General features: G+C 55.8%; 1 protein-coding gene across 1 annotated transcript; it reads left to right on the plus strand.

Annotated features, from left to right (window-relative positions):
• Positions 1 to 63: 63 nt before the first annotated feature.
• On the plus strand, positions 64 to 7,167 carry SNAI3 (snail family zinc finger 3). The gene is made up of 4 exons (XM_005862505.2): positions 64 to 164; positions 3,056 to 3,194; positions 3,859 to 4,337; positions 6,337 to 7,167. Exons 1-4 carry the CDS (start codon positions 89 to 91, stop codon positions 6,516 to 6,518), a joined length of 876 nt encoding a protein of 291 aa, XP_005862567.1. The 5' UTR covers positions 64 to 88; the 3' UTR covers positions 6,519 to 7,167.
• Positions 7,168 to 10,421: the final 3,254 nt, after the last annotated feature.

Consider the following 10,421-nt stretch of genomic DNA (forward strand, 5'->3'; position numbering starts at 1 on the left):
AATGAGCCTGACCCTGCCCGCACCTGCCGCGGCGCTGCGGACCCGCCTTCTGTGGATTCGCAAGCGGGACCTGCACCCGCGAGGAACCATGCCGCGCTCCTTCCTGGTGAAAACGCACTCCAGCCACAGGGTCCCCAACTACGGGGAGCTGGAGACTCAGAGAGGTAGGGGCTGCCGGGCTCCCCAGCCCCTGCGCAGGGCTCAGGCTCTCGCGGGGCAGGAGGGGGAGGCCCCTGGGAGCGGGTGACATCTGTCCCAGGTAAGGAGGAGAGGCGGTAGCTCACCAGCAAGGCTGGAGGGAGGTAGGCTGTCGAGTCCAGCGGAGCGACTAGAGCTTCTCTCCCCACTTAGAGATGTTTCTAGGTTCCCAATCACTCTGGGCTCTCCCCCTATGGCCTGGCGCGCCCATCCCAGATGAGAGAACCCGTGGGGCAGGAGCTTTGGGAGGGGGTCCCAGGGATGGTGGAAAGAGACTCAGAGGGCCACCTGGGGCTGCCATCCAAGGGCTCCGGGGGAACATCCCGGCGTGGGTGGTGGCCGCAGGGGCCGGGAAGAGTGACCATGGATGGGCTCGGTGGTGCCAAGGCCCAGCTCGTCCAGCGTTCCAAGGGCTCCTCTAGTGCCTCCTCACCCCTCCTGAGGGTCTACCTCCGGCCTCTCCTTACCCCAGGGGAGGTTGCCCAGGGCAGGCTGGGCTAAGGGGCTGCCCTCCTCTCCCCGGGAGGCTCGGTGGGGAGGTGGGAGTCCAGGACCCAGAGCTGTACCCTCATTCCCGTTCCCCACTGGGCAGAGGGGCGCGGGGAGGTCCCAGGGCAAAGGCCTCTAGAGTGGTTAGAGCTGTTCCCCCAGCTCATCAGCTTCTTGGGGCGAAGACCTCCTGGGAGACTGCTTGGTGACCCAGAGGGGAAGTGGGAGAGGGGAAGCGGGGACACTGTGGAGGCCAGGGCACCTCAGAGCCTTAGAGCTCTCAGAACCCAGCGTGGGGAGTCTCTGACCAGTGCCGAGACAGGGATACCACCAGGGGGCGCCTTCCAGGACCGGGAGCCTCACTTCAGGGTCCTGAAATCAAAGGAGAGTCACCACAGGCGATTTTTTTTTTTTTTTAAAGAACTTCCTAATCGCAGAGATCAGGCAGGTCTTTTACATTCGGTAGTGTTTACTGTTATACACACTATGGGACAGGGGGTTTTGGTTTGTTTTTTAAATATATTTTGATTGATTTCAGAGAAGAAGGGAGAGGGAGAGAGAAACATCCATGATGAGAGAGAATCATGGATTGGCTGCCTCATGCACATCCCCTACTGGGGATCTAGCCTGCAACCCAGGCATGTGCCATGACCGACTTCTGCGCATGGGCCACGAAGTTTCAATCGCACTGTACGTGGTATTTTGTGGAAGAGCCACACTCAAGGGGCCAAAGAGCCGCATGTGGCTCGCGAGCCGCAGTTTGCCGACCACTGTTTACTGTTAACACTATGGGACAGAGGTTTTTGGTTTGTTTTTAAAATATATTTTTATTGATTTCAGAGAAGAAGGGAGAGGGAGAGAGAAACATCAATGATGAGAGAGAATCATGGATTGGCTGCCTCATGCACATCCCCTACTGGGGATCGAGCCTGCAACCCAGGCATGTGCCCTGACCAGAAATCAAACCGTGACCTCCTGGTTCATATGTCAATGCTCAAACCGGCCGGGCTTGATTTTAAAAAACAAAACAGAATAGAAACCATCAAAGTGTGGTGCTTCAGATGTTCATATGTCAATGCTCAAACCAGCCGGGCTTGATTTTTAAAAATAAAACAGAATAGAAACCATCAAAGTGTGGTGCTTCAGATAAAGGACAGTTTTGTTTCAGGCATATATGATGGAAACTTGAATTTACATGGGCCATAGTTTTAAAACTTTAAAGACCATTGTGTAGAGTTCAGTCATACAGTGAACCCCCTTCGCTATTTGAATGGGCAAATCTGGGCAACTCTGCAAGGCCCAGTGAAGGACAGTCCGAGAACAGCCTGGCAGCCCATTAGCTCTCTCTGCTCCGCTCCCCCACCCCTTCCTTCCCAATCGGGGCCAGAGATTCATTTCAACACGTAAGGAATAAGAAATGGGTTGTGAGCTGTTTCAAGATTTCAGCTTTGGGGAGATGCAGGATGTAACTCTCACCTACTAACTAACCTGTTTACTGTGGGGGCCCACCATTCTGGGTCAAGAGTGGGGCACGCTGGCCCCCAAACACAGGAGCAACAGGCTGAGGTCAGAGGACAGCTTCTCTGGACCAGGAGACGTGGCAGGAGGCTGCGTGCACCCTGTCAGGGTGTTGAGGAGTAATCAGAAGGTGACCGGAGGCTGATTCTTCTACATGGCGGCCTGCTGCCAAGGGCTCTGCATTAATGCTGCGTGGCAGCCTGGGGGATGCACGTGAGCTGGTCCTGAGGTGGAAAGGGACTCAGAGAGAGGATCCACCCTGCCCGGCAGTGAGGGAGTCTTCCTTGGCCCCTTGAAGGCTGTTTTGGGATTCTGTAAGGCAGTGGTTCTCAACCTTCTGGCCCTTTAAATACACTTCCTCATGTTGTGACCCAACCATAAAATTATTTTCGTTGCTACTTCACAACTGTAATGTTGCTACTGTTATAAATCGTAATGTAAATATCTGGTATGCAGGATGGTCTTAGGCGACCCCTGTGAAAGGGTCGTTCGATCGCCAAAGGGGTCGTGATCCACAGGTTGAGAACCGCTGCTGTAAGATATTTATTTATTTTTGTTCTTAAAGAGAAACAGATTCCTCCTCTAGACTCCTGGGCCATCGTCACTTCCCCAGCTGACACCTCCATCTTTCAGGCCTTTCCCTTCATGCCAAGCTTCTGAGAGCCTAGAACAAGCATGTCAAGCTCGTGGCCCATGGGCCGCATGCCTCATTTATTTGGCCCATGTTAGCCTTTGAGTTTGACATGCTTGGCTTAGAAGGTGGGCTTAAAATTAGACCCAAGATGGGAGAGAACACAACACTTTGGGACTCAGTCTTCACCTTTCCATTCTCTCTCTTTCTGCCTTCTAGAAATCAATGGCTCCTGTTCTGCCTGTGGGGGGCTGATGGTGCCCCTCCTTCTCCCAGACAGGGTGGCCCCTCCCATTTCTGATAACCCTGCCCAGCCCTGGGACCACACCTCTGTCGTCACCTGCATCTCCCTGCCCCTCCCAGAAGCTCGGGGGACCTCTGAGCCAGATCCCTTGGAAGTCAGCCTGATGGACCCTTAGAACAAGCATGTCAAACTCGTGGCCCATGGGCCGCATGCCTCATTTATTTGGCCCATGTTAGCCTTTGAGTTTGACATGCTTGGCTTAGAAGGTGGGCTTAAAATTAGACCCAAGATGGAAGAGAACACAACACTTTGGGACTGAGTCTTCACCTTTCCATTCTCTCTCTTTCTGCCCTTCTAGAAATCAATGGCTCCTGCTCTGCCTGTGGGGGGCTGATGGTGCCCCTCCTTCTCCCAACACTTCCATTTTTCAGGCCTTTCCCTTCATGTCAAGCTTCTGAGAGCCTAGAACAAGCATGTCAAACTCGTGGCCCATGGGCCGCATGCCTCATTTATTTGGCCCATGTTAGCCTTTGAGTTTGACATGCTTGGCTTAGAAGGTGGGCTTAAAATTAGACCCAAGATGGAAGAGAACACAACACTTTGGGACTCAGTCTTCACCTTTCCATTCTCTCTCTTTCTGCCTTCTAGAAAAATCAATGGCCTGTTCTGCCTGTGGGGGGCTGATGGTGCCCCTCCTTCTCCCAGACAGGGTGGCCCCTCCCATTTCTGATAACCCTGCCCAGCCCTGGGACCACACCTCTGTCGTCACCTGCATCTCCCTGCCCCTCCCAGAAGCTCGGGGGACCTCTGAGCCAGATCCCTTGGAAGTCAGCCTGATGGACCCTTGTGCTGGCCGGGCTCCCAGCGTACCCCTCAAAGACAGCCTGAGCAACCTCAATCTGCCCCCACTGCTGGTTCTGCCCACACGGTGGCCCCCAATTCTAGGCCCAGAAGGGGACCAGCCTCCAGGTAGACTGCTGGGGGCTGAGCAGGCCCCCTGTGCCCCAGGTGGCTTCCAGTGCATCCATTGCCACAAGCTCTACCACACACTGGCTGGGTTGGCCAGGCACCGGCAGCTGCACTGCCACCTGCAGGCTCAGCGCTGCTTCACCTGCAAGTATTGTGACAAGGAGTACTCCAGCCTGGGGGCCCTCAAGATGCACATCCGCACGCACACACTGCCCTGCATTTGCGCCATCTGTGGCAAGGCCTTCTCCAGGCCCTGGCTGCTCCAGGGCCACATCCGGACCCACACAGGTAGGACAGCGACGGGTCCACAGAGGGATCTGGGTTGGGGTGGGAGTGGGACCTGGAGGTTAGAAAGAGGAGTGGGGCAATTTTATGGTCAAGAAGACGGACATTCTCACAGCTTTGGCTCTCCGGTGTATTGGTGTCTTGGGGCTGCAGAACAAAGTCCCACAATCTTGGGGGAGGGGCCTCAAAACATCATCAACGTCCCCTCCCACTGTCTGGAGGCCAGAAGCCCAAAGCCCACGTGTTCCAGGGTTGCCTCCCTCCAAAGGCTCTAGAGGAGAGCCCTTCCTGCCTCTTCCAGATCCTGGGGCTCCAGGCAGATCTTGGCTGTGGCCACATCACTCCAACCTCCTCTTCCGACCTCACGTGGCCTCTCCTCCCTGTGTGTCTGTGTCCAAATCTCCCTCTTGTCATAAGGACACCAGTCACACTGAATCAGGGCCCACAAACTGCAATGTGACCCCATCTTAACCTGATGACATCGGCAAAGCCCCTATTTCCAAATACCTGTTTAGGATGGGGATGACTCCTTTTTGGAGGACACAATTCAACCCATAACGCCCAGCAAAGCGTAGAATGCACGGCTTCAGCAGGACCTGATTTCTTACATTCCATGGCCTTCTAGAATTCTGGAACAGGAGAAAGGAGTGAGAAAGGCTTGGGCTGGGAGTAAGAACCTGGGGCATCACAGCCTATCTGAAGGGCAGAGACGACAGCTGGGACTTCACTTGGAATTTGGGGACCTGGAGCAAACCTGTCCATGGGTGAGAGGGTGGCCAGGAGCCCATAGGAAATGGAGAGAAGGGCAGTTGTGGAGATAAGACAAAGACAGAAACAGGAAGGAAAGGAACGTGGGCAGGGAGCGGAAGGAGACCTAAGAGCCTCAGCTTTTCATGCCGTAGATTACAATACACTGCCCAGAACGAGCGGAAGGGGCCTGCTCTGTACAGGGGCAGCCAGTGGCCGAGGTGGACCACAGCCTGCAGCTTCGCCTGAGCCCGAGACTTCGTCAGGCACACTGTGCAGAGTGGTGACAGGAGCAGAGACAGAGCTCCCAGAATAAGTCTTTGGTCCTGATCGCAGACCCCCAGTTGCAACACACACTTTCTGTAACCGGAGCCTCCCTAATCCTAAGTCAGGCCCCGTAACTAGAATCTTCTGAGTCACACCTGGTGGAGGCTGGAAAGGAGCCGTTTTCCTTGACCCTTCGCTGAGGATGGCACACATCTCAGAGGCTCGGTGCTCTTGTTCTGGGAGCCAGGAGGGTGGGAGTCCCCGCCGGAGGCTGGCTGGCTGGGAGTGTGCCCGGGTGTCGGGCAGTGGGGGGACTGCAGGCTGGTGGCGCTCAGGACTCTGTAGGGCTGCAGGACTGGAAGCTGCTCTTCACAAGCAGAGAACAGGTGACTCTCAACAACCCTTCCTTTTACACTTTTCAGAATCATCATAGGGGCCAAGGTCCCAACAGTAGGCCTGGAGGATACAGGATTTTAGCCCTTCCTAAATGCCTGCCTCCTGTGCAGGAGGGCTTACTCCTTCCAGCCCGCCTTCTGCGGCCACCTCGCTGGTCTCCACCACTGGCTTTCAGTGGGTGGCACAGCTGCCAGTAGGTGCTGTGCTTCTCACGTCCAGATCTGGGTGGCACAGGCCCCAGGAGGGCTCTGGCAGAAACAGAAAGATCTAGCAGCTGCGGGAGATGAGCAAAGAGCAGTGCTGGACCTTTGCTCTTCGGAAGGGTTAGGTATATCGTTCCGCCCAACCTCCAGCAGCCCCAACCTTAGGCGCTTGTGCGGCCTCTTGGCCTTAGTGTCTCCTCCTGGGTCAGGGGCTAAGGCTCCTTTCACTCTGCCCTAGAGCGGGGGGAGGGGGTGATGAAGATAAATGAATTGGAATTGAGTAAGCATTTGGAGTTACTCATTTATAAACAGAGGCACTGGAACCCTGGGGTGCCTTCCCAGGACACCCCAGATAGTCACTCATCTGCCTGCCCCTCTCCCTCCCCCAGGTGAGAAGCCTTATGCCTGCTCTCACTGCAGCAGGGCCTTTGCCGACCGCTCAAACCTCCGGGCGCACCTGCAGACACACTCTGACACCAAGAAATACCAGTGCAAGGGCTGCGCCAAGACCTTCTCCCGCATGTCGCTCCTGGTGAGGCATGAGGAGTCCGGCTGCTGCCCCGGTCCCTGAGAGGCATGGGTTTGGTGCTGTAGGAGGGACAAGACCTCACCCCAGGGACACCACGCTGGCCACCCTCTTGGCAGCCTCCTGCTGCCTGGTGTGCTCAGAGGAGCCAAGCAGACTGGGAGGGCAGGAGCTCAGCCTCCCACTCTCAGGCGCGTTCCCTGCCCACCACAGCCTGCATCTGTTCCGAGCCAGAGCAGCCCAGCGGGCCGTCAGGACGAGCGAGGGCCCGTGGAGGTCTCCTGCCCCACTCTGCCCACTCAGAGGGGACGACTTTCAACAAAACAAGAACCACTGTTTTGTTTTCCACCTGCTCTGGTTTCAGCTTCTGTTTCTCTAAGAGTGAAAGACTGTTGGGGGACTGTCGCCAGCATGGACAATGCCTGCCATTAAGTCGACGAATGGGGCTGCCTTTGGATCTCTCCGCAGCTCCACGTGAACAGTCTGACTTGTGCGAGCGCACTGCACAGTCCAGCCTGCATGGGCAGAGCTACCTCAAGGCTCACCTCCCTCTGCCTTTGGCTTGGGATCTGGGCCACGCACCCTCCCCATCTCACTAGGCTGTCCCTAAGGTGGAGCAGCACCAGGGGGACAGGCACCTAGGCCCCCATCCACATCGTGGGGCAATAAAGAGTCCATGTGCTCAGGCCTGTTATGTCCTCTGAGGTTCTGCGTGTTCCCGGTCCCCTGCGTCTGTGGAGGAGTCTGAGCTCTGAGAAGTTATCCAGAGGCAGCCGGATCCCTGGCCACAGAGGAGGAGAATAGGGATCGGCCTCGAGCTGTGATGTTGTTTAGGGACGGGGAGCGAGGCTGCAGGAGGCAGGGTGCAGGTGAGCAGTGGTTTCTTCTTCTGGAAGAAAGAGACGAGTGATGGAACAGTATCAAACTGTGGAATGACTGAGGGGCATGAGCTCGGGCTGGGGATGAGTGAGGGCTTGCAAGAGAAGTGTGAGGAAACCGAGGCCAGAGGAAAGGGCGGGGTGGGCTGTGAGCGCGGCATGGCTGGGCGCCATTTCCCCCACGGTCTAAGTTAGGAGGGAGAACCTCGCTGTATGTGCACACCTCTCCGCAGTCACCACAGGATGTCTTCACTGTGCCACCTCACCAAGGGGCCGTGTCTCCAAGCCTGCCGACTACTGTCACCTTTGTTCTGCACACCCTCTCTTGAGGCTGCAGGCATCTGTGACCTGAGTGAGTGCTTGCAAGAGAAGTGTGAGGAAACCGAGGCCAGAGGAAAGGGCGGGGTGGGCTGTGAGCGCGGCATGGCTGGGCGCCATTTCCCCCACGGTCTAAGTTAGTGCTGTATGTGCACACCTCTCCGCGGTCACCACAGGATGTCTTCACTGTGCCACCTCACCAAGGGGCCGTGTCTCCACGCTGCCCACAGTACTGTCACCTTTGTTCTGCACACCCTCTCTTGAGGCTGCAGGCATCTGTGACCTGAGTGAGTGGCCCAGACCTTTGACCCCGCCCTGGACATACAAACCTTCCCAAACTGACTCAGATGCCAACACATAAGAACCTCCTCTTCCCGCCCAGTGTCCTGCACCCACTGCCCCAGCATGGCGGCGTCATTGCCTTCTCATAGGTGGACTCCTCTCACCCCCAGGCCTCCGGGTGGTCACCTGTTGGGCTGGTCCTGCCTCCTGCCAGCGTGTCTTAACCATCTCCAGCAGGACCTGGAGGGAAGGTGGCACCCAGGACCAAAGAAGGAGGCCTGAGAGTCAGGGACACTGACTGCCCTTGCTGCTGGGAGGCACACCTGCTCCTCTCTGCAGGAAGGACAGCCCGCTGCCCCAGCCAAGGGAGAGCTAGGCCCTTGGTCCTGGGCCTGGAATGGAGCCGCACAGCACGTGCAGAGGCCCCCCTCTCAGCCCGGAGCCACCAGACCTGCTGAGCCTCCTCTGCGTGGGAGAACATTCAGGAGCTTTTCCAGGACCACACTAGGTGCCAAGTATCTTACTCTGCAGCCACCTCTGCTGCAGTCCCAGCCCTGATGGCCCCCACCACAGGTTCCACCTGATGCTCCTCAGGGATGAAGGACCCTGGATGGTTGGTTTGATGATGGCCATTGGAGGGGGCTTGGGTCATCCCAGAGGAAACTTGACCTTGGTCTTGGGCTTCTTTGGACCACGGTGACCTTGATGAAGCAGACCACCCAGGGGAGCCCCTACCTGGCCTACACCAGACTGTCTCAGCCAGTGGACTGAAGATGTTTCTGAGACTGGGAATGTCCCATTTAGCTAATGCATCCGTTTGCTGTGGCTGCTGTAAGAAAGTCCCACATGCTGGGCAGCTTAAACAACAGAAATTAATGTTCCCACAGTCCTGGAGGCCAGAAGTCTGAGTCAGGGTGTCAGCAGAGCTGGTTCCTTCTGGCGCTGAGGAGACTGCCCAGGCCTCTCCCAGGCCTGCTGATCTGCTGACACTCTTTGCTGTTCCTTGGTTTGTAGAGCATCACCCCATCTCTGCCTCCATCTTCACATGGTGTTCTCCCTGCCTGCGTCTGTGTCCAAATTTCCTCTTTTTATAAGAAAACCAGACATATTGGGTTAGGATCCACCCTGGAATGGTCTCATCTTGACTACATCTGCAATGACCTTATTTCCACATTCTGAAGTACTGGGGGTTAAGATCTCAACATATAAATTGAGGGGACACCATTCATACCCCAACAGCTGATAACACACGGTTTGCCAAGAGATGCCAGGTGGGTCCTGTGCTTGGGCTTAAGGCAAGGAGAGCCGAATCCTAATCTCCAGTCCACAAAAAACCGAGGGGCAGGGGGACTCTTACTGCCAGAGTTACTAGAAACACCTCCTCTGAAGGTTTGTGTTCCCCTGCTCAGTATCTGGCCCCTCTCTAGTGTCTGTGTCTGTCCCCCTCCTCCTCTCCACCATCCTGTCAGGGAGCCCTGTAGGGCTGAGAACAGGCCTGTGTCCCAACAGGATGATCCTGCCCCCAAAATGTCTCTTGAGGCGCCTGGCCCTTCTGCCTCTCCCCAAGCCTGGCAAAGGTGAAAGTTCCAGCCAGTGTTTGTGCTGTGCCTGGCCAGCTCACAGGAGGCTTTTAAAAAAATAGCATCCAGATGCCTGAAGGAAGCTATATTGTAAATTGTGTTCTATTTCTGGGCTCCAATATCTAAATGAGGCGATGCACCTGTTGGGTATGAAGGGAGGGAATTTCACAGGCCTAAAATAAAGTTGAATGTTGCCCTCTGTGCCGGCCCATGGAAAATGCTCTTATATTTATATCTGGACTGGTGTAGGGCAGGGCAGTGGAGCACCGGTTGGCAGAGGGGTGAGGAAAGGCCCGGGCACCTGCCAGGAAACTGACACAGAATGAATGGGGGGACGTCCCACTCAAAGCTACACGGCTACAGTCATACCTCGAGGCCACCACGTCTCCCACCAGCCACGCTGCCTGTGGCAACCTTGGGCTCACAGCTTCCACCCTGCCCCTCTCCCCTGATCATTAGAATTAGTTCAGAAGCCCATTTAACATTTGGGTTTCTGGAGCCCCCTCTCCACACCTATAGAATGAGAATCAGAAAAGGGTCTCAGTCTTCACATCCATAAGCGACACACTCAGGGGGCAGACTCAGTGAGCACCAAAGCCTCACTGAAGCAAGTCCTGCTCCATAAGGGTGTCTCGTCTCCAGCACAGCAGTTCTCCCCTTGTAGACACAGCTGGTGCTCACAGCCAATTTTCCTGGTGGTCAATTCCTCCCAGTGATACCATCAGCAATCAAGACTTAACTACAACAAGACTGTGCACACAGCCCACAAAGGGGTGCACCAAGAGTGTCCACCTCAGGTAATTAGGGAGGCTGAGCCATTGGGCCCTATAGGACACCTAGCACAGAAAGCCACTCTACCAACACAGGAAAGCAGCCAAAACGCGGAGAAA

The sequence above is a fragment of the Myotis brandtii genome, unplaced genomic scaffold (assembly GCF_000412655.1).
Source record: "Myotis brandtii unplaced genomic scaffold, ASM41265v1 scaffold165, whole genome shotgun sequence".
NCBI lineage: Eukaryota > Metazoa > Chordata > Mammalia > Chiroptera > Vespertilionidae > Myotis > Myotis brandtii.